This window comes from Girardinichthys multiradiatus, chromosome 5 (assembly GCF_021462225.1).
Source record: "Girardinichthys multiradiatus isolate DD_20200921_A chromosome 5, DD_fGirMul_XY1, whole genome shotgun sequence".
In the NCBI taxonomy this organism is placed as follows: Eukaryota; Metazoa; Chordata; class Actinopteri; order Cyprinodontiformes; family Goodeidae; genus Girardinichthys; species Girardinichthys multiradiatus.
Window position 1 is genome coordinate 28,362,390 of NC_061798.1, and position 24,445 is coordinate 28,386,834.

A 24,445-nucleotide genomic window follows, 5' to 3' on the forward strand; every position below is an offset into this window, starting at 1 on the left:
TTTACATCAGCGACTTGGTGTCACGTGATCTCAGGCTGGTTAGTGGAGCAGAGTTAGTCGATTCACATTGCGCATGCGCTGTCACACCTCACCGCCAGTAAATAAGGATCAAGAGCATATATTAACGACATTAAGACATATATAAACTTTTTAACAATACCTGGCTTTGTACCGTAGTTTCTTGGTCCGTTCTTTTGGCGCTATTGCTGCTGCTGTTTCTTCTTCTCTTCTTCTGCTGGCGGTTCGCAACAAATTCAGAGGTGCATACTGCCACCTACTGTACATCATTGTATAACTCCACCCACTATATTCTATGTTTTAGTTTTGTATTTCATTAAAATAAGAACAATGCTTTATTTATAATACTCTTGATTCCCCCGTCTGTGTTGCCCTGCGGTGGACTGGCGACCTGTCCAGGGTGTACCCTGCCTATCGCCCGATGACTGCTGGAGATAGGCACCAGTAGACCATCGCGACCCCAAAAAGATAAACGAGTTGGTTGGATGGATGGATGGATGATGTTAACCACTTAAGATCAAAGGATTGAGGTCCAAACTCTGCTTGTGGACATCTTAAGCCAGTTTAGAAAATTACATTTAATTCTTTCTCCTGACAGGTTTGTCAATTGATTTTATCCAGAACGAGTCTTCTGCAAACTCACTTATCTGATTGTAGAGACTGAATTTGATTATTTTGCTATTGGCTACAAATGTTTACAAGGTAAAAAGATGAGAGATTCAAATTTGGAAATGTGGTCTATCCTCCTGAAAAAAATCAAAAACAATTAAGAGTTCTCACAAGGTGGGTTTACAGAAAGTCAAACTTAGAGATTTTTTTTTTCTGTTATGTACAAGTAACCGTTAAAGTGTTTGATCACCACGGTATACAACATACATACGGTCTCTATGAATTTGTCCCAAAATTATTTTGGGGACATACAAAAAATGTATTTGAGTTGAGAGATTACAAAATGTGAAAATTAATTGAAAATATAAAAAATTTAAGGAGAAAAACCATATATTCTATATTCTGGTTGTTGCTGTTATTCGCCACAAAACTGAAATTTAAACGCCACTAACAAGTAATGGGAAATGACAGCCTGCTTATCCGACATACGATACGTGAGAGGGGAAACCCCACTCCAACTGTTCGGTTAGTTCAGCAGCCAAGGCGATCTGTGAACCGAGCTCTGCTGTTTCGAAAACCCCAGACTAAATTTCAAATTATGCTCAATGTTGATAAACTCACTGGTCAGATAACATATTAAGGTCTATTTTCTTGCTTAACACATCTGGAAAATATTTAATTTAGCGGCAACATCATGATAGTATAAAAACTTGAAGTTTCTGCCCTTCCCTTCTCTGTTTAGGACCACGGACCACATTACCCATAATTCCTTGATGACTTTCATTCCATATATTCAGATTTTTGAATATAAGTATAAATAATTCCCTGAACGGCATGCCATATATATATATATATATATATATATATATATATATATTTATATAAACTGCTCAAAAAAATAAAGGGTACACTTAAACAACACAATATAACTCCAAGTAAATCAAACTTCTGTGACATCAAACTGTCCACTTAGGAAGCAACACTGATTGACAATCAATTTCACATGTTGTTGTACAAATGGAATAGACAACATGGGGAAATCTTTGGCGATTAGCAAGACACACTCAATAAAGGAGTGGTTCTGCAGGTGGGGACCACAGACCACTTCTCAGTACCTATGCTTTCTGGCTGATGTTTTGGTCACTTTTGAATGTTGGTGGTGCTTTCACACTCGTGGTAGCATGAGACGGACTCTACAACCCACACAAGTGGCTCAGGTAGTGCAGCTCATCCAGGATGGCACATCAATGCGGGCTGTGGCAAGAAGGTTTGCTGTATCTGTCAGCGTAGTGTCCAGAGACTGGAGGCGCTACCAGGTGACAGGCCAGTACACCAAGAAACGTGGTGGAGGCCGTAGGTGGGCAACAACCCAGCAGCAGGACCGCTACCTCCGCCTTTGTGCAAGTAGGAATAGGAGGAGCACAGCCAGGGCCCTGCAAAATGACCTCCAGCAGGCCACAAATGTGCATGTGTCTGCACAAACGGTTAGAAACCGTTAGAAGCCCTCCAGGTACTCACCAGAGGTAGCCTGACTGCCATTAGGTACCAAGATGAGATCTTCAGACCTCTTGTGAGACCATATGCTGGTGAGGTTGGCCCTTGGTTCCTCCTAATGCAGGACAATGCTAGACTTCATGTGGCTGGAGTGTGTCAGCAGTTCCTGCAAGATGAAGACATTGAAGCTATGGACTGACCCGCCCGTTCCCCAGACCTGAATCCGATTGAGCACATCTGGGACATCATGTCTCGCTCCATCCACCAACGTCACGTTGTACCACAGACTATCCAGGAGTTGGCGGATACTTTAGTCCAGGTCTGGGAGGAGATCCCTCAGGAGACCATCCACCGTCTCATCAGGAGCATGCCCAGGCATTGTAGGGAGGTCATACAGGCACATGGAGGCCACACACAATACTGAGCCTCATTTTGACTTATTTTAAGGACATTACATCAAAGTTGGATCAGCCTGTAGTGTGTTTTTCCACTTTAATTTTGTGTGTGACTCCAAATGAGTCACACACAAGTCACCCTCTGTCTTCAGTCAGAGGCTTCTTTAGATCTGCTGTAAGACGGAGCGCTACAGGGTTAAGGTTACAGGAGATCCTTCCTGCCCACAGCCATCAGCATCTACAACGGCTCTTTGAGGAAACCTTCATAATATGAGCTATAATAACATTTAATTTCCCTTTGGGATTAATAAAGTATTTTTGAATTGAATTGAATTGAAATCCAGGCCTCCATTGGTTAATAAATTTCATTTCCATTGATGATTTTTGTGTGATTTTGTTGTCAGCACATTCAACTTTGTACAGAACAAAGTATTCAATGAGAATATTTCATTAATTCAGATATAGGATGTGTTATTTGAGTGTTCCCTTTATTTTTTTGAGCAGTGTATATACATGTATGTATATATTTAAATGCACTACTTACAAAAAATTAGGGGTATTGGGCTTTTAGGTGAAATGTTTGGAAAATGCAAAAAGGTTATGCTACAGTATTATTATGAAAGTAGGGCATTCAAGTAGAAGAATGCAATGGTGATTTCCTCATCTTACACAATTTATTGAAACAAAATCCAACAATAGTGGTGGGTATGCCACAAAATGTCAATGTCTCAATAGCGTGTCATGTGACCTTGAGCATCAATTACAAATTGACAATGACGTCTCATGCTGTTCACCAGTCCACTAATTGTCTGTTGAGGCATGCAGCTCTTCTTGAAGGGTGACCCTGAGGTCATTGAGGTTCTGTGGTACAGAGTTACCAGCCTCTGGATGGTGTCTCAGCTGATCCCATAGGTTTTCTGGAAAACCTGACGATTGAACCTCCATGAGCTGGAGCATTGTCGTCTATGAAGATGAAATTAGGCCTGTGTTGTTTATGCAGGGGCACTATAATTGGATTAATGATGTTATTCAGGTGGTATGGGCTTGTCACTGTACCATTCACAAAGTGTATGGCAATGTACTGACACACGTGCCCATACTAAAACACCATCACGACCAAAGTTCGTCTGGTGACAACAGTGGCTGATGCCTAGCACTTTCCTTGTTGATGGAGATCATTTCTGCTCAACATAAACTGACTTTCATCAGAGAACAGCACTGAGGCGCACTGGTCACTCATCCAGCCTCTCATCCAGCGTCTCATCCAACCTCTCATCCAGCCTTTCGTCCAGCCTCTCATCCAGCCTCTTGTCCAGCCTCTCGTCCAGCGTCTCATCCAGCGCAAATCCTCCCTAGCCTATGCGAGGCAATGGCGCCTGTGCCTGGCAGTGTGGTCAGGTACCCTTGCAGGTTGTCTAGCATGCAGACAACACTGATGTACATAGTTTTGAATGGTCTGGACAATTGGGTGCCTCTCAGCTCCCTTAAATGTGCCTGAAGTTAAGTGAACATCTGGTTCCGCTGGGCACTGTTCACAATGAAGCGGCCGTCAGTGTGGGATGTAGCAGAAGGATGTCTATTTCTATGCCTTTCTGTGATTCTTCTAGTCTCTCTGATGCAACCTGCTGATGACACTATGTGACATTCTAAGCTCAATGGCCACTTCCGTCTGAGAACATCCTGTTTGAAGCCTCAGAAGAGCAAGGTGCTGTTGATCAATTGTCGTCAAGGTGTCGTCTTGGTCTCATGATGTCAAAATGTGATCAGCATGATGAGGAGGATTGATTCAGTGCCAATTCTGATTGAACCAGGAAATCTACTGGTCAGTTCATGGATCAAATGCCTGTTGTCAATTTTGCGCTTAAGTTTCAGCATTTTGTGCAAAAATCACTGAAACCTTGAACTGTCGGACATGTGTATTCAAAAGTTAAGAGAAGCTCGCATTAAGTTCACTTGTAAAGGTTATAGTGCATTTTAGCATTTTATAGTGCATAAATATTTGAAATATCAAATATACAGTACAGACCAAAAGTTTGGACACACCTCATTCAAAGAGTTTTCTTTATTTTCATAACTATGAATATTGTAGCTTCACATTGAAGGCATAAAAACTATGAATTAACACATGTGTTAACATGGGAACTCCTTCAAGACTGTTGGAAAACCATTTCAGGTGACTACCTCTTGAAGCTCATCAACAGAATGCCAAGAGTGTGCGGAGCAGTAATCAAAGCAAAAGGTGGCTACTTTGAAGAACCTAGAATATAAGACATATTTTCAGTTGTTTCACACTTTTTTGTTCAGTATATAATTCCACATGTGTTAATTCATAGTTTTGATTCCTTCAGTGTGAAGCTACAATATTCATAGTCATGAAAATAAAGAAAACTCTTTGAATGAGAAGGTGTGTCCAAACTTTTGGTCTGTACAGTATATATTTATATATATATATATATTTGAAAATATATATATAAATGCTGAATGGAATGAACATACCGTTGGGTTTAATATTAGAAGCATGTAACACATCAATAAGATTCGCAATTAAATTAATTTCCTTGAGCACTTTTTTTTTGTCAAGAGTGCATGCCTGCCTTTATTAGCGCGGTATGTGGAGAAAATATTTTCTGACAAGTTAAAGAGAAGTCGAAACACAAAAAAGAGAATCTGAAGTTCCTCAAATCCTGCCGATGCAATGTTAAATATACAGAAATATCTCCATTTTCAAGGTTAACGAGGAAGGAGTTTTTTGTCAATATCATTTTTTTATCTCATTAGAAACACTTTAATGAGATAAAAGCAATGAATAATTTTGAAAGAGATTACCTTCCACTTACTGGTTAGAAGGGATTTAAAAGAGTCTGGATCTTCCTCCAGTCCAGACAGATGGATTACAGGTCAGATCTTTTTGAAACATGGCTTGATCTGAATTTTTTATATTTTCTAGAAAGAAACCAAATCTGTCCAACAGAGGTAACACCAGGATCCAGTGGTAACAGAAAACAATCAGTAACAACAGAGCTCCTGAAAAGATATCAGTGGGGATTGCTTTAAATAAGACAGGTGTATTCCTTTGTTGGAACAAGAAAACCATACTTCCTCAAAAAACTATGATTCTACAAAAAAGATCTGGTTATTAAAAAGTGTGACCTTTTCAAATATATTTTAATATAATAACCATACTGGAAAACATTTCTTAGTACATTTTGTTTTTCTTATCTTGGAAAACAATTAAAACTGCATGGATGGATGGATGGATAAATTTGTTTACTTGTAACCACAAGATGGTGCAAATGCTAAACCAAACGACATCTCATTGCAACCAAAGTTTGGTGGAGTTTTTTTTTTTTACCTTCTCAGTGAATGATGTCGACAACTCAAAAACAACACGTTTATATCGCGTTCCTGTCTGTTTGGATTTGACTGATTGATTTAGTGTGTTCGTTGTCACCATGGTAACAGATTAACGACCACGTCGCTCTTTAAGCACATCTTTAGTGGTAGCTTAGAAAGGTTTATTTAAAAAAAAAAAAAAAAAAGGTAAATATATGTGTATGTTTTTATTTGTTACAGGGTTTTTTTGTTCGCGGTTAATTTGTTTAAATATCGCTGATACATCCTGGCTGACTCTCCCCGTGTGACGCCAGGCAGGCAGGGAGGAGGAGGAAGAGGGATCCTGGGGATACAGACAGCAGATGCCTTTGCAGCAAACGACCAGGGAGGATGTCTGTCTGCGTCCGGGTGTTGTTGCGGGACCAAATGCGGAAATGTTAAGGACAAACCTTGAGTCATAAAAAATGCAACTCTTATGTTGTCCACATGGTATGGTGGGGACGTCCTGAATGAAGTGCTTCTGAAAAAGAAGTGTCGTGATCTTGAGGACTTGGACTTTCTGCAGCTATAAAACACAAGCTTTCTGGGGCGATGGAAAGTGGAGCTTTCCTGGCCTCCTTGGATCAGTTCATGCTGAGCCCCCTTGTCACCTGGGTAAGTAACAGACTGTAGAGAGGAATTATAGAGAATATTAAAAATGTGGTAATAATTTAATGTTAAAATTCATCAAGCATATAAGTTGTAAATGTAATTTTAAAAATGTTTTAATCTAACATTATGAAATACTTGAATGCATCATGATGCATCCATTATCAATGGATGCATCATCCTCTTTTAAAATCATAAAATTGTGTTTAATCGAGAAAATGAATCCTTAATTCAAGTTTATATCCAGCTTTAGCTAGTTTAGTATCAATGCTAATGCCAAAGTCAAACTTTCTAATAAGCTGTTAACTCATTAGATACTTAATACTTTGGAGTTATTTTGATTTGTACTCCACCAGTGTTCCTTTGGCAAAAATGCTGATTTAAGGTTTGCCATCAAAACATAAGAACACAGTATTTTTTTCTTTTTTTGTTTTCAAATTTCTTTTTCATTTATAAATAAATGCCTTTGTTAACTGTAATATCTTTAAATTAAATATGCACATGAATTTTCAGACAGACAGGCAGGACTCAGATTGGTCTATTTAGTTTAAAATGTGCATCAAAGAATTTAAGAAAAAAGAAAGTTAAATTCACCAAAAATACACAACTTGGCCTAAAATGAAACAAATAAAATTGAAAAAAATGCAATGAAATGTATTTAATTAAGAACCCCAGATTCAGATACTCTAAATATAAGCTGTTATCCTGTTTTTTATGAACTGTTGACCACGGAAACATTGTTGTTTTTCCATAAAATGTTTACAATACACTTATCATGGGCAATCTGACTAGTACCCAAAGGACAGCTTTGTATCATGCTGGACACTGCTAATAGATGGTTTGCCTTCATCATAACAGACCCACATTACCAATAAACTCCCTTAAAACAACCATCTTTGTTCTTGAGGATTATTCCTACTGTCTGTTCCAAAGGTCTCTAATCTAGGAAAAATGGCGTTGCTGCTCCCTCTGCATGGAATAATTCACAAAACTCCTTAAACCTCTGGGAGTTTGCTACCATAGTCATGTTTCAATCTCTGCTTTTGCTAAATTTATGACATATTACTCTTGAATCTTAATGCTGTTTTCGGTCTTGGCGCATTTATAATAATATAATAAATAAACAATAAAACATTTCATGGTTGGATTGTCAAATATTTTACAACTGAAATCGTGTTTTTTGTGCTGCTGCCTGTCTTGGCCAAGATACTATTGTAAGAGTCCTTTCCTGATTAAATTAAAGTTTAAACCAAGAAAAAATAATAATATCTTCTTCAGTAATCTGAGCTATGCCAGATCATCTTTTGGATCTGACCACGTGGACCAGTCTTCACTTTTAAATCACACCAATGAGCCTTGGGAGTCTGGGATCTTATTGCTTATTGCTTGGACCTTTATGTTAGATTGACCAGTACAGACTGGAAACTCTCCACAGGAGCTGTGGTTTTGGAGATGTTCTAAACCAGTTCTCTAACCATCACAACCTTGCCTTTACCAAATTTCCTCAAATCCTTATATTTGACCATTTTTACTGCTTCAACAAATTTCGGGTAATTCTTAAAATATGCCACATCAAAGCCGGTTCAAGGCACAGGAGAACTAAACTGCTTCTTAGGGGCCCAAAGCCATCAAGGGCCTCCTATTAAGTTGTTGAAAATAAGAATACCATTAAATTTGATTTGATGGTTTCCACATACTGTAGATACATTAAAAAGGTTTTAAGTTGTTTCAATGTTTAAGTAAAAATTTAAAGGAATAGGTATGTTTGTTTTGTAAAAGTCCAAAAAATAATCTTCACTGTTGATTGTTGTGTTAACACAGTCACAATCTGTTGCTATGAGTTAAATCTTTTCTTTGTGTTTAAACTTGGTTTGTTCACAAATGCATCTCAGCAAATAATAACCAATTATTCATATTGAAACACTTAGTGGTGATGTTCTTAACAAGAAAAGGGGCCCAAAATCAATTTCTGCTTAAGGCGCCATGCAACCTTGGGCCAGTGTCATGATAAAGATATAATTAATGGTCATAATGGTATGTCTGATTGCTGTATAAACTGACAAACATGGCCTGTAGTATCTTGTCTTTAATGGCAAAAAGTAACATTGTGTTAAAAATGTAACCAGTTGTTTTATGTACATTATAAGCAAGGTTGAAATGTAACTAAATTATTTAAGCATCTCTTAGTTGTTAAAGTTACACAATTTCCACTCAGAAATATTGTATAAAATCTACAAAAAATTAGCAAATTGTTCCATTGATTTAATTGGTTAATTTGTTTATCAGTGCCAGGTTAGAGATTGTGACAACCTTTTAAAGCTCCTGTGTCTCTTTTTTGTGAGCAGGTGAAGACATTCATTCCAGCTGATGAGGGCATCCACTTGGACTTTTCTGACCTTCTGGATGGAGTGATTTTGAACATGATAATGGCTGAAATGTAAGTCAGCGTACCTCTCTTTAGCACTTGCAGCCTCTTATGAATGTGAACACTTTTATATTGCATTTTAAAACTAGTGGCAACATAATAATGTGTGTGAAGTTGAGCTGAAAAAACTAATTGGAATAATCGTCAACTAATTTAGTAATTGAATAATCATGAACTAGAGTAAACAGACTCTAAAACATGTAATTTGCTGAAAGAACAACCCACTCAGAGCACTAATTAGGCCAAAACTGTGCCAAGAATACACATGTTTTGCATTTAAGATGACAATCCGTGTTTGTCTAAATATGCTCCATGCAGAACTTGTCAAGTGGCAGAGTTTTACCTCCACCTGATTTAAATTCTGTTAAAAAGCTCCTAATAAGCACCTTTTGCAATCCGATTATTAATCGATTAATCAAAAAAATATTCGACAGATTAATCGATTAGCAAAATAATTGTTAGTTGCAGCCCTAGTGTGAATGTGAGGGACCTGTCAGTGTTGAAGGTTTTTGGGGTAGTAAATGTAATTTAGCAGCTGACAGTGGAGCATCAGGCATTTTTATGCATCCAGACGTCAACAGTGCCGCTATTGTCTGCCAGCAGAAATAAAGAGGATCCTTGTTGTCAGCAGCAGACTTTAAATGTAACATCCTCATTGCTTACAGGTTAGAGTATCTCAGAAAATGTAAAAATTAGCATAAGAGCTATGCACTGAGGCTGAGCATGCTGACTGCAGAAAAACAAACTGATCAAATGTGCCAAAGGGAAAAAAAACCATATATACTGTCAAGATGCTACTTAAGAGATTATGATTTGCTCACCTTCTGTTCTAGCAGCTTTCCCCTTATCCTTTATTAAAAGCCCTAACTGATGTTGTTCAAGTGTACCTTTCATGTCTAGGCACAGTGACACTTCAGAGAGTAAAACCAGAGTCCTCTCTGAATGTTAGGTGCTGCAAAGGAAGAGGAGCAACTGATGACCTCACACTGCACTTGTGGATAACTTGCCAGCATTCATCCCATTCATCCCCCTCATGGTCACACAGCTTCAGATGTAAAAACAATACTGCATGAAAAGAAGGGGAGGAGGCGGAATAATCCCTAGGATTGGAAGACCTTTTGGGATTAAGACCTGCTGTTTAGTGTGGCAGTGGGACGCAGAAGGAAGACAAGAGTCCAGATAGTGGACAAAATATGTGGCAAGGAAGGCAGGCAGCCCTGTTTTGCACATTGCAAGATGACTGCAGATGTTCACACTTTGTCAACTCAACCGCAGGCTCCATTACACTAAGTCCAGTTGTCCACAGTTGGGATGCAGCAAGCAAGAAGTATAATGAAACCCGACTATTTGGCTCAAAACCATCCCAGTCTTGAGGGATGATGTCACACAAGCTAAAGTTAGGAATGAATGGTGACGTTAGTCATGTTTTCATGGAAGATTCTGAGCCTAGAATCCTTGCCAGCATGTATTGTGTTTTATCTGTTTGGAAATAGCAGATATGTCACTTAAAATGTCTGTTTCATGCTTTCCTATTTTCAGAAATCCCTCAGCTCCACCTCAGGGTGTAAACAAAGTCTGCAAAGATTCAGTTCAAAGGATCCAGAACCTGAATGTTCTTGTCCAGCAAATCAGGAGTTATTATCTGGTGAGCTTTGAAATCCTATCTATATTACAAAATGTACAAAACATGTTATCGCGTAATCTCTTCCTAAATCGGATCCGTACATGTTTCAGATTATATTCCTATTTTGAATTGCTGTGTGTACTTTGGGGATGTGTGGCATAAATATCAGTCATGATAACAGTTGTGTAATCGGTCCAGAAGTAAGGTTACCACACAGCTGCAAGTAAAGCTGTATATGGAGCCACAGTCAGACAAACAAGCAGATAGAGCTATGTAGTGACTCAGAATCAATCAAATGCAGCGATGCTGAAATCTTGAATTGTCTGTCTGTCAGAGTACTTAAGTACAGTCTGAGCTGAGATTTAAATCTTTTAAGATCACCAAAGAAGTGTTTCCATTGAAGAAGAAAGACAGTGTATCTGAAAAGTGTCCACACCCTTTTTCTGCCTTTCATGTGACATATATCCTGTATAATTCCACTGAAACACACATTTACTTGGGGAAGATATTACATATTAAATAGTCTAGAAATCTTGTTTCATATTTGTGCATTTACTTTATTGAAGCACTTTTTAAATCAGGTTAAATCCTCTTGGATTGGAATGTGTCAACATCCCACATCTTGGGTTGGTAATATTTGCCCACGTTGCTTCTTCAAAGTTCTTCAGATTTATGATATTGTGAGGACATCTCTCGTCTGCAGCTTTCTTCAAGTGAACCCGCAGATTTTGCATCAGATTTAGTCCTTGACTCTGAGTTGGCCGTTCGAAAACTTTAATTTCCTCCCAGCAAAACCATTCCTTTGTTTATTTGGATGTATGTTTGGAAGAACTAGGATGCTGAAGAATTAAGTAATTTTTAATCTCAGCTCTTCATCACACCTGGAGATTTTGGATCAGAGCTCACCGTTAAAATGTTCAATTTGAATAACTTTAACCCCACAGCATGATGCTGCCACCAGCGTGTTTCACAGTGGTATAATTTTGTGCAGCTTTTGTGCCAAACTTGTCTTTTGTTATTCTTTATTTCACATTAATCAGATTCACTGTGATTGGTATCAGATGTGAAATACAGAAGTCTGAATGCTGAAACTGAATCAAAAGATTGTTCAACAAACTATTAGTTTAGGAGTGTGCATATTCATACAACCAGGTTACTGCAAGTAATTATACAGAATGTAACGAAAATCAATGTAGAAAGTGCTTTCTCTTTGAAAAGAAATAATTTTGTTACCCTAACTGTCTTAAAACAGGAAAGGTTTAGTATGATTTCATGTCAGACGGTGGTAGTGGGTTCAAAGCTGAAGCAGGAGTTTTTCAACCTATCTGCCACCAAATGGACTGTTCTGCATAAATGAACAGTATATTTCTGTTCCTGAGTGAGAAGCAATTAACATTCGTAACTTACCCTCACCAGCAGTTACACATGCTGTTCACCCAACAACCTGTAGACTGAAACACCTTGCTGCAAAGAAGCTACACCAGCTTTTATAGATATTCATTAGCTGGATTGGTTTCTGAATGCATGTACACCCATAGTTATTGAAGCATTTAGCAAAAGGTCTAAAGTTTCCTAACCTATTTCTCTTTAGCCAAAATGAGTGCTTCTTGGTCCCATCTCCTCCTCTGTTTTCTCTTTTCTGCAGGATAATCTGAGACAATTAATCATGATTCCTTTGCCAGACGTGCTGCTCGTTGGCAGGACTCCCTATTGTGGTATGCCTCTTAAAGACACATCACAGAATTTCTCATCTCCATAGTTTGTTGGACCCTTGGAGCTTGGATGGGCTGTCAGTATGCGTAATTTGTTTGCTGATGTTCAACAAACGCAGTTAGATGCAGCAGAGTCAATATTTTCTCTACCCGAACCATTTTATTCAATTGCACAATCAATCTAATAAGTGCACTGGCTTGTGATGGCAAGACTTTGGCTAATGTTGACCCAAATCCACCAGCTAAATCTCAGTGTAGAGGAACTCCATAGCAGAAATCCTCTTTACACAATCTGTCCAGCTCAGATAACTGATTTTTTCCACTATCTGCAGAACAAAGTCTGGAAGAAATGAAGAAACTTCTGCTGTTACTGTTAGGATGTACAGTTCAGGTAAGTTAGCTATTGATGCATCATTATTTATGTCCTGCGTGTCATGACAAAAGACTTTATGAAAATTCTGTTTACTTATGTGTTCGTAGTGTGAGAAAAAGGAGGAGTACATCGAGAGGATCCAGATGCTTGACTTTGATACAAAAGCTGCAATAGCTGCACACATTCAGGAGGTATCAGATGTTCAACCCTTCCAGCATTGTTGTGCAGTTTCCAATTTCTCACTACTTTGATTGTTTTTCTCATAAATAAAAGCTGACCCACAGTCAGGAGAATGTGCTGGATCTGCAGTGGCTGGAGTCCAGAGGCGTTCACCCAGAGGAGATGGAGACCGTTGTGAGAAACGTGGCCACACACCTTCGACACGTCCTGGACCAGAGGGACAAGCATCTGGAGGTACAGCTTTAGCTCCATGTTTTTTCTAAAAATGTTACTACCACACCTCACATTTTACACCGGTTTTTAAAGATGTGCTGGAAAATCGGCTGGTGACCAGAAAAGGAAAGGAAAGGAAAGGAAAATGTATTTTCTATTCATGCTGCTACAACACAGAGCTGGACGTTCGCTTCTTTGCCATTTTATAGGTTTTGGTTGTTTCCTTCCCGGCCTTTTGGGGTATAAAAAGGAGCTGTCTGCCACAGGACTGTAGTGGGTACTCGCCTCTGGGACGTTTCATTAAATGACAAAGAATTGAACTGAACCGGAGCTGACCTCAGCAGATAGATAGACTGAATGGATTATACCAAGGTTGCTCTGTCTTACCATTCTGACCTATCAGCCTCTGTATCAAACCATCAGGACCCCCTTCAGTTTGCTTATCGCTGTGGAGTTGGAGTTGAAGATGCCATCATACACCTGCTTCAACAAACTCACTGTCATCTGGACAAAGCCAGCAGCACTGTGAGGATCATGTTCTTTGATTTCTCCAGTGCATTTAATACAATCCAACCTGATTTGCTTTGTCAGAAACTCCAGAAGACTCAGGTGGAGGCCTCAACAATCTCCTGGATCAAAGACTACCTGACAAACAGACCACAATTTGTGAGACTGAAGGGTTGTGAGTCTAACCAGGTAGTCAGCAGCACAGCAGCACCACAGGGGACTGTACTCTCACCATTCCTTTTCACTCTGTACACCTCAGACCTCCAGTACAAGACAGACTCCTGTCATCTGCAGAAATACTCAGATGATTCTGCAGTCGTGGTGTGGATCAGAGATGGACAAGAAGCTGAGTACAGGAAGGTGGTGGACCGCTTTGTGGCATGGTGTGGAAACAATCATCTCATGTTGAACGTGACTAAAACAAAGGAGATGATTGTAGATTTTAAGAGAAACAGGAATAAGTCAAACACTATTTCTATCATGGGAGAAGAAGTGGAGGTGGTGGAGGAGTATAAATACCTCGGTGTTCACCTGGACAACAGACTGGAGTGGAGATGCAACTGTGAAGCCATCTACAAGAAGGGACAGAGCAGACTGTACTTCTTGGGGAAGCTTAGGTCCTTCAGTGTTTGCAGCAAGATGCTGCATATCTTCTATAAGTCTGTTGTGGAAAGTGTGATCTCTTCTACCATCATCTGCTGAGGAAGCAGCATCAGAACCAGGGACTTAAAAAAGCTCAACAAGCTGATAAAAAAGGCTGGCTCTGTTCTGGGGACTCCTCTGGAACCTCTGGAGATCATTGTGGAAAGACGGATTCTTCATAAAATGAAGAACATTATGGAGAACTCCGAGCATCCTCTTCATGAGACTGTCCTACAACAACAGAGTGTCTTCAGTCAGAGGCTTCTTCAGATCTGCTGTAAGACAGAGCGCTACAGGTGATCCTTCCTGCCCACAGCCATCAGCATCTACAACGGCTCTTTGAAGAAACCCTCATAATATGAGCTATAACAACATTTAATTTCCCTTTGGGATTAATAAAGTATTTTTGAATTGAATTGAATTGAATTGAATTGTATAACGTGAAAACATGCTGGATTTAAAAATGTTGGCGACCTTTTGGAAATCTGTTGAATTAAAATTAGAGTAAGAAAAAAATGATTTAAAAACATTTTAAAATTTCAGCTTCTTATCATTTTAAAGCGTTTTCTACAGATACAGTGCTACGTCGCATCTACTTTTAATGTGAATAATGGCTGCTTACTGAAGGAAGTACAATACTACATCTTCTGAATGCTGTTAATAAGAGGTCTTAAAGAGAAATCAGAATTGGTTAAAATCAGTGTTGGCAAGTCAAATCTTTACAATAACCAAAGATCAGAAATTGACCACAAATCTCTGATTGCTGCATCAGTTTTTATATGATTGACAAGGTGAGCATGAATTGACAGATTCTTTATCAACATGTTCACATATCTTAAGGATGCAGATATCCCAGCTGAAATTTGAGCTGCAGCCATTTTGTAACATTTTGCATTCTCTTCCATTCATCTCTGCAGACTATAGTGGAGCTAATGCAGGAAAAGGATGGAGCTGTCAGCTTGCTCAGCAGCCCATCCAGCCTGCAGTCTGCCAGCTATTCTCCGAGCAAGCAGCAGCCTCAGAAACAGCAGACAGGGACCCAGCAACACCTGGCAGTGGAGCTGGCTGACTCCAAGGCAAAGATCAGACGACTCAGACAGGAACTGTGAGTACAACAGAGACAAGAGTTATTTTGACATAAACTTAAATATAATTAAATAATATGTAAAGATAATTAAGTTAATTAACATTATGAGCTGCTTTTTCTTTTAGAGGAGAATGATTTTGATTTACTAGCTAACACTGGAACTCACTTTAAATAATATATTCCTTATTGAGAAAGATATTTTGAGGTAGTTTTTAAACTATTTCGACTCGGATGACTACACAAGCATGTCTTGAGTTCGTTTTTTTAAGTTTTATTTCTTATATCAAACCATATTTTACCTGTTGTGGAGTTGTAATACAATTCTATTAGCTTATTTTAGTTGAATTTACAGCACCCTCCAAATTTGTTGACACCCCTGGTAATATTGTATAAAAAGCTTTAAATAAATGTGTCATTTACTCGACCATCATAATCCCACACACATAACATATATACAGGTACATCTCAAAAAATTGTGAAAAGTCTTAATATTTCTTGTCAATTATTTTAGAAACTGAAACTCAGAAATTAAACAGATCCTAAACATGGGCTACATGTGTCTTATCTGGGCTAAGGAGAAAAAGAAGCGGACTGTTGCTCAGTGGTGCAAAGTGCTCTTTTCAGATGAAAGTAAAGTTTGCATTTAGTTTGGAAATCAAAGTCACAGATTCTGGAGGTAGAGAGGCACAGAATCCACAATGCTTGAAGTCCAGTGTGAAGTTTCCACAGTCACTGATGGTTTGAGCTGGGCTTGATAGGCCAGCAAACTCCCCTGACCTGAACCCCATAGAGAAACTCTGGAGGATTGTCAAGAGGAAGATGAGAGACACCAACATTGCAGATGACCTGAAGGCCCCTATAAAAGTAACCAGGACTTCCATTACACCTCCACAGAACCTCAGGCTGATCACCTCCATGCCATGCCGCATTGATGCAGTAACTCATGCAAAATGAGCCTCAACCAAGAAATAAACATACTTTTCAGAAGCCTGACATTTTTGTTTCAAATATCCCTTTTGTATGATTTTATGCAATATTCAAATTTTATAAGACACTGAATTTTGGGTTTTCATTATATGTAAGCCATAATCATCAAAAGAAGAAACAAAGGCCTGGAATATTTCACTCTATTTGTAATGAACCTATCTAATAAATGAGTTTTACTTTCTGAAATAAGTGACAAAAATACTTTTTTACTTTTTCACAATATTCAAATATTTTTTAGAAGTACCTGTATATTTGAAATCACTTTTCAATCAATACTCCAGGACATTCTGTTTCCTATGAGTATAGATATAAGAGACTGCAATGTGCCCAATTTTCTTTAGCTACTTTAAACGGAGAAATACAAGAGAACATGCCATTTAAGCAATAAATATAGAAACAAATAGAACATAATACCTACTCGTCTAAACCTGCTCACATCTACATTGAGAGCAAAACGTTTAAAATAACTTAAACAAACAAGACTCCACGAGGATTAATGATGAGGACATGCTTAACGATTCTTTGCTGTGCTCCTACAAACAGTAAGGAGGAGAGTAAAGGAGGTAAAACAATATGTCTGTATGTGGAATACATTGTGTAAACATGATTGAGCTATATATCATTCAGGTTAATATTTGTGTAGAACTGTAATTCAAAGTAACAAACATATGTGATTAAATTGCTGAGGTTTGCGTATTAGGTGGGAACCTTTATCTAAACTGTGCTCCTGTGGTGGTAATTGGCTTATTTTGGCCTTATCAAACATAAAGATCTGGAAAATTAGCTAAGCCAGTTACAATCTTCAAAACACAAAGATATTGACTTTTGTTTCAGCAAATCGCGAACAAATAAAAATTATTTCAACCACTACAGTGCAAGCAGCATCTTTTTACCATGTTTCAATTAAACAGATCCATTTTCTCTCCATTATTTATTGTATCTCCGGCCATATTTCTAACATTTTTAATCATTTGACACTGTTATTTTACTTTAGAAAAGAGGAATGTGGACTTCTTTTCACTTTCTTGAGCCAGTGATTAGTGAACAGTAACAGCTCTTCTCTTCTGGAGCTGCTGGTGGAGATTGAATGAACGGCAGTGGCAGAGATAGTGCAGGATAAGAGATGCCCTGTGGAGTTTGGCCCACATTGCTGCCTGCTTGGCAGGTTTCATTGCAGTGCACTATCTCTGACCCACATTTGCTCTGGATTTCAGTGGATGCAACACACACAAAGTGGCACATTAGCCCTGATCCAATCCAGGTCTCAGTTGCACCATTTCTCTCCATCCAGTTGTCTCTTACATATTATCCTCTCTTGTTGGTGGGATAATTCACCCAGATTCACATTTAGCTGCCTTTAAGCAAACACAATATCAAACAGAGATATCAGGCACAGATTTTCTTTGCCCTTTTTAAAAGGTTTGCTTGTAGGCTGTTCTGTTTATACATGTAAAAATATTCATTGTTAAACATTTTCTCTGTACAATAACAAGTTTATCTTTGTCCTCTTCTTGTCTGTGGCTAACCACCTAATCATTTTGAATTTTCCTGTGGTGCTAACGCCACACACCTAACTGTGTTTGCTCACTGCACATTTAACCACAGAGAAGAGAAAAGCGAACAAATACTCGACTGCAGACATGAGCTGGAAAACATGGAGGCCGAACTGAAGAGGATTCAGCAGGAGGTATGAGATCTATCAGTGAAGAGCAGAACCGCAGATTACATGTTACCTCTTACATGGATTCTTGTTTTTATCATCATACCCTGCAATCTAATAACAGCACATTTTAACCACTGAGAAGTCACTCAGAGACCCTTAGAAAACTCTGTCGCCTTTTATATGGGAAATCACAACATAGATGTACAGTAGATGCAAATGAAAATTCAAAGTGATCATCCGGGGTCTTATTTTCATGTTAGGATTTTTAAAATGAAAATTATTCTGGATAAAGACGATGTTTTTCCTCCTCATGTAAAGTTTCATCTGCCTAATTTAACCATTGCCAAACTCTGTTGTCTGTATTTACTCACCCACCTCAAAACAAAGTGTCATTCACCACCACATTTGGTTATTTATAGCCTCTAATAGGCCACTATAAAAAAAGAAAGATAATAAAATCCTCCTCTTGTTAAAAAAACATTTAATGGATTTTGGCCCTTATTGATATCACCGATTCAGTTATCCACTAGTTTGTGATGATCAGTCACCTAAAATCTCAATTAAAACAGTTTTTGGTTTTAATGTGACAAAATGTTGAGTGGGATAGAGGTCTGGCTTGCATGAAAAACAAACAAAACAAAAAAACACAAAAATACTGTATGTTAAATCATGCCCAGTGGTTTTAAAACAGATTTATTTCAACAGCAGCATATTGTGTACCGATTCACTTCAAACATTATTGGCTAAAAAATGTTGATTCCACCTCAAAACAATATTAAAGCTATTAGACCGATGCAAAAACGTCAGGTAGAATGTTACAGTCTGTGAGCCCTTCATATTTATAGTGTTTTACAACATCTATAAACTGCAGGAAGAGGGATGTATTTTGAATTCTACTGAATGAAATGGATCTCTAGTTGATAGAAAATGAGAATGTGCATTTATTTTGAATTGTTCAATCCTGCCTTGAAAGAGAAGTCATGTGTGTGACCTTCAACCAGAACTACCAGCTGCAGGCGGACGCGCGTGCTGCCCGGACCTACCGGGACGAGCTTGACGCCCTGAGAGAGCGAGCCATCAAAGCAGACAAGCTGGAAAGTGAAGTCGGGCGCTACAAGGAGCAGATGCACAAGATGGAGTTCTACAAAGCCAAAGTGGAGGTGGAAGAAGATCCTTTCATTTGCAGCATCCACTTCGCTTTTATTTACACTTACTTGAAACAGAATAATTATTGCTTTAACACCACAAATGCATAAATATGGTTCATTGCTAAGAAAATGTTAAAGTTTCAAGGAAAGCAAATATGCTTATGAGGTTAGGTAAAAATATTAAATTGAAGAATTCTCTCCTGCATGTCACAGGAGCTGAAGGAGGACAACAGGGTCCTCCAAGAGACCAAAGAGGTGTTGGAGGATCAGCTGGAAGGCTGGAGGTCCCGAACAGATAAAATCCACCAGCTGGAGAAGCACAATCTGCTGCTGAAGGCCCGCGTCTATGACATGGAGCAGGTCAGACATGTTTTAGACAAAATGAGCTAGACTTCTCTCTAGACTTCCCTTTCTCTGCAAAGGAAGAGATATGTGTGCAAAAAACAGTAAGGTGATTTTATAAAAACGTCAAGTAAAGCTTGACTATGTTCTACCCTTAAAGTACTGGCTTTGAAAAATGCTCACTTTTTCTTTTGCTTTCTAGTTACTCTATTCAGGAACAAAGCAAAACCAAAGACCTGTAGCTCAAAAACATCCAAAATCTGAAATTGCTCTACAGAGGCCCTGTTAAGTTTAATGTTTGTCTATTACTCACACCATGCACCCCGATTCTTGTAGCATCAACACTGCACTTTGTTTGGACTTTAGGAGAAGGAAACAGATGTGAAGCAGATTAAGGAGCTTCAGGAGGAGAACCTGGCTTTGTGTTTGGCACAGAGGAGGAGCATGGAAGAGTCCCAACACTTGGGCTGGGAGCTGGAGCAGCTCTCCAAGACTACAGAAAACTCTCATGGTGAGAATAATGGGAGTCTATGGCAATGGGTGTTATAGGGAGCAGATGTTGTTATGAGACTGGGCCTGTCTGGATTATTTCCATTGGGTTCCCCAGCTGGACATAATTTCAATGACACATTAGTAACCTTGAAACCCAGTTAAATCAATGTCATAAAATAAGTACTGAGGATTGTAATGTTTAACCAGGTCATATGCTCGTGCAGATTCTTTCATCCAGGACATAATAATCCTAAGTGCGTGAGTAGAAGGCAACTGCACTTCTTGTCTTGTTTCTTGAAGATGCTTCACCTCTAATCCAAAAGGCTTTTCAGCACAGAACCGAAGAAGAAGTGAAACATCCCAGGAAACAAAAGAAGTCCAGTTGCCTTCTGCTTAAGCACATAGAATTTAACCAGGCCATTACCTTCCAATTAAAAATGAATCAACTTAACGTTAATAACAACCAAGTTAACTTCTAAGAAGAGCTACATTTTAATTTTTAGTCCGACTCAAACTAAATTTTTATCTTTTTATTTAAATGGACCCGATTTTATTAAAAACATGTTAATAAGTAAACATTGTTTTAATGGCTGAACATAGTTCTTTATATGTTGCCTTTAATCATATCAGAAAGAGGCCTTCCAAGTCACTGACAGAAATGTAGATGCAGTGCTGATGATTTACTTTGAGATAAAGGAAATTACTGTTGTCATAATAGCTATAAATCCAGTTTAATCAGTTTAAATTATGAATCTCTTACATTTTCTGTCATAAAATATAATTTAAAAGTATGAATGTCTTGGTTCTCAGATAAATAAAATAAGTACAACTGGTTTTATTTACTGTACATCTACTCTACATAAACTTTAAATTACTCATTTATTCAGTTTTTTTAATATATCTGGCCCAATTTCAGTTCATGTATCTAAGTAGTTTTAAAAAAGCTAAATCCTTCATAAATTTGAGACATGAAATGAAAGGCAAGCATTACTACTCATCTTTTTAGTGCCCACAGTTACAAGTTGTGGTGTATTTGTTCAAAGGGTTGCAGACATTGAGCGAAGAGGTCAGCGAAAGAACCCAAAGTCAAATTTTAAAGCTGGAGAAGGAAAACCAGAGGCTCCTGAGGACCATCGAGGAGCTGAGAGCTACAGCTCATAACACCTGCAGGAAAACCCAACACACCCACCATTTGGTGCGCAGCAGCAACCACTTTACCTCATCAGCAGAGCAATCCTTAGTTAAGACAACCTCCTGCTCAGCTACAGAAAACCACCCTGATGCTCAAACACTGCAGATCCCAAATGGAGATTCAGTCTGCCAGCAGCAACTCATCACAGAAGAGCTGGAAGGAGTCCAAACTCAGATCCTTCTTGCGGATCACCCAGACTGTCAAATGCAGGAGAATGGACACCTACAGGAACAAGACAAAGAAATGATGTCAGGTCTGGAAATCTTAGAAAATAATCACAATCAGCTCCATTGTTTTGTTGGGCCATGCTCCCTAGATTCACCGAGCAAAAGCCCACAACATGATAACATTTGCGCAAGTCTGCCAACACGTTCCCCTTATACTAGCAAGCACACGCAGCGACTGGAGGTTAAATGCAGGGGTCTAGATACGCTTAATCAGCAGCTACAGACTTCTCTTTACAGCACCGGTAAGTCTAGTAACATCACTTTATGTAACCATGTAACAAGTCAAAGCATAATTGTTTACAGTTTTTTTTTATCTTATTCCACCTTTTGAGAGCGTAAAGCTCAACGTTTGGAGGCTGAGGTTCAAGAGCTGGAATCAGAGAACCAGACGCTGCAGGCATCCCTTGAAGAACTTCGGATCTCATTAAGGCGCCTAGAGCAGCTAGAAACTGGGAAACAGAACCTGGAGCATGAAACCACCATGCTGGAGAGAGACAAAAGGCAACTAGAGAAAGAAAACCGAAGACTCCGACAGCAGGTAGAAATCATAGTTCTTATTTAAGTTATTAAACCAAGGCCAGAAAGATCTATAAAAAAACTGTTTCCTGCTGTGGGAATGGTTGCTATTTTAATATTTTCCAGGCGGAAATTCAGGAAGCCAACTTAGACAGCCGTAACGTCTGCATGGCAAGTTTGGAAAGAGAAATGCGTCTACTAGTGAAGGAGATGGAGGGGTTGAGAGAAACCTCTGAGAGAGTCAAAAGCTTGGAAAGAGAAAACAGAGAGCTGACCAAACAAGCTGCTATCGACCAGAAGACCCTGGCCACCCTCAGAGAGGTGAGGTAGTTTGGTGTTAGACATCCTAACTACAATAAACTAACACGGAAACCCAAACAAATCTGGATGTGAATATTTAACTACTGCTATAAACTATTCATGCACTTTAAACCTTTTCCACTTCAGGCTTTAATGAATTGTATTGGAATTTCATGTGATGAACCAACATACAATACTGCCAAGTGAAGTGGGGAATGACATGGTTTTAACTTTTTTTACTAATGGAAGTTTTAAAAAGTGTGGCATGCATTTGTATTCAGCACCCTTTACTCTGACACCCCTAAATGCCTTTAGAATATATCAAAATAGTAAATAGAGACAATCCGGGGGGAGTTTAATCTCAGTATATATGAAGTTGCTCTGTGAAGGCCTAATGGGTTTGTTAGAGAACATTCATGAACAAACAACATCATGAAAATCAAGAAAAACAACAGACAGGACAGGAAGAAAGATGTGGAGAAGTTTAAAGCAAAGCCTTTGATTCGTAGCTTCCATTTCTGCTGTTAAATGAGTAAAGCAACTCTTTTAGAAGTTCTAAAATGCTGGCAAATGCTAACTTTAGCGTGTAACAAGAACAAAACCTTCCTGCAAACCTTATTTAGCTCAATATTCATTTAACATTAACTAATTAAGTTAAACAGTTTTTTACCTATTTACATTGGATTGGTAGGTAGGCTCAATTTCACGTTTTATTGCATTTGATTGACAGCAGTGGAAAGTTCCTTCAGAATGAGCAGGACGCAGGATTGGGATTGTTTATATTTTTAGTTGTCACAGCAGCGCCCATTGGAGTAGTTGGGGCCCCAGGCAGCCTATGTAAAGAACCAGCCTAGCCCCAAGCTTTGAATATCTCACAGAGCACTGTTCAATGCATCATTAAAACACAGCAGTATGGCACAAACCTACCACATTAACACTGTCACCCTAAAAGGAGAGGCAGAGATAAAAGAATAATAATTAAAGAAGCAAGGCAAGGGTCTAATAGTAACTCTAGAAGTCTTGCAGAGATCAACAGCTCAAGTAACAGAATCTCTTGACAGGACAACCGTAAGCCACGTACTCCACAAATCTATTGTTTAAAAAAAGCCACAAAAAGTCCTGTTTCTAGTCTGCCAAAACTCGTGCAGCAAACATGTATTTGGTGGTTTACATGTAAAAAGGCTATGTGTGGCAGAAAACTAACATCGAACATCATCCTGTATACACAGTGAAACATGGTGGCGGTAGCATGATGCTGTGGGGATGCTTTTCTTCAATGGGGACAGAATAAATGTTCAGAGTTCAGGGATAGATAAATGGAGCTAAATGCATAGCCGTCCTGAAAGAAAACCTGTTAGAGGCTACAAAACACTTGGGACTGGGTGGGAGGTTCACCTGTCTAGCAGGGCAACTCTAAACATACGAACAGCCAGAACCACAATGAAATGGTTTGCATCAAAGCATATTCATGTATTTTAATGGACCAGCCAATGTCCTTGCCTAAATCCAACTGAGAATCTGTAGCAAGACTCAAAAACTGATGCTTTCTCTCTTTCATGATCTGGAAGTATTTTGAGAACAAGAATGGGGAGAAATCTTATGCGTAGTGCATACACCTGCAATTACTGCAGCAACAGATGGTTCTACAAACTATTGAGCCAGGAGGGTTAAATACAAATGCACACCTCACTTTTCACATATTTATTGTATAAAGTGTTGAAAACTGTGTATCATTTTCCGTCTAAGTTACAAATAAGCACTATGTTGTGTTGGTCTGCCAGATCCAAGTAAAATACACAGATGTTTGTGTGTACAATGTGACACGATGTAAACGAGTTCAGGAAGTATGAATTCTTTCTCAAAGCAGAGTCAGTTAAAATACTGTCCATCTACAGGAGCTAGTAAGTGAGAAGCTGAAGACTCAGCAGAGAGACAATGACCTGGAGAAGCTGTCCCATGAGCTGGAGATGAAAGTCCTTAAACAGGAAAGCACACAGCTAGAAGCACCAGACAGCAGGTGCATGCAAACTACTTAGACGAATATCTTAATCTTAAAAGATGTTTTTTATGTTCAAACACTTTATTTTATTCTATTTTCCTGAGATAGGATCAAAATTCTAGAATCGGAGCTGGAGTCATCCCTGAAGAAGTCCCTGCAAATTAAAGATGACAAGATGGTTGCTCTAGAGGCTCATCTGCAGGAATCCTCCGTTCTAACGCAGCGGCTTTGGCAGGACCTGAAGACTGTAAGTCATGTCAAAAGGTTCAGATCTTTAATTATTTATTTATTTTTAAACAATAAAATTTTCATGATAACA

At 38.8% G+C, this 24,445-nt stretch overlaps 1 protein-coding gene across 2 annotated transcripts in view; it reads left to right on the top strand.

The window, feature by feature from the left end:
* The first annotated feature begins 5,913 nt into the window (after nucleotides 1–5,913).
* LOC124868259 (girdin-like) overlaps nucleotides 5,914–24,445 on the top strand; it is a 32,743-nt gene continuing 14,211 nt past the window's right edge. The window contains exons 1-18 of one of the 2 annotated variants that reach the window (XM_047365286.1): nucleotides 5,914–6,056; nucleotides 6,164–6,503; nucleotides 8,843–8,934; nucleotides 10,462–10,567; nucleotides 12,192–12,261; nucleotides 12,591–12,649; nucleotides 12,739–12,822; nucleotides 12,905–13,045; nucleotides 15,091–15,278; nucleotides 17,853–17,934; nucleotides 18,912–19,070; nucleotides 19,272–19,418; nucleotides 19,767–19,911; nucleotides 20,936–21,553; nucleotides 21,644–21,849; nucleotides 21,954–22,148; nucleotides 24,023–24,144; nucleotides 24,235–24,373. In XM_047365286.1, coding sequence (XP_047221242.1) covers nucleotides 6,441–6,503; nucleotides 8,843–8,934; nucleotides 10,462–10,567; nucleotides 12,192–12,261; nucleotides 12,591–12,649; nucleotides 12,739–12,822; nucleotides 12,905–13,045; nucleotides 15,091–15,278; nucleotides 17,853–17,934; nucleotides 18,912–19,070; nucleotides 19,272–19,418; nucleotides 19,767–19,911; nucleotides 20,936–21,553; nucleotides 21,644–21,849; nucleotides 21,954–22,148; nucleotides 24,023–24,144; nucleotides 24,235–24,373 — 2,616 coding nt within the window. In that variant the 5' untranslated portion in view covers nucleotides 5,914–6,056; nucleotides 6,164–6,440. Of the gene's footprint in view, nucleotides 6,504–8,842; nucleotides 8,935–10,461; nucleotides 10,568–12,191; nucleotides 12,262–12,590; nucleotides 12,650–12,738; nucleotides 12,823–12,904; nucleotides 13,046–15,090; nucleotides 15,279–17,852; nucleotides 17,935–18,911; nucleotides 19,071–19,271; nucleotides 19,419–19,766; nucleotides 19,912–20,935; nucleotides 21,554–21,643; nucleotides 21,850–21,953; nucleotides 22,149–24,022; nucleotides 24,145–24,234; nucleotides 24,374–24,445 lie in introns of both variants that reach the window. The other variant, XM_047365287.1, reaches the window with a different exon arrangement.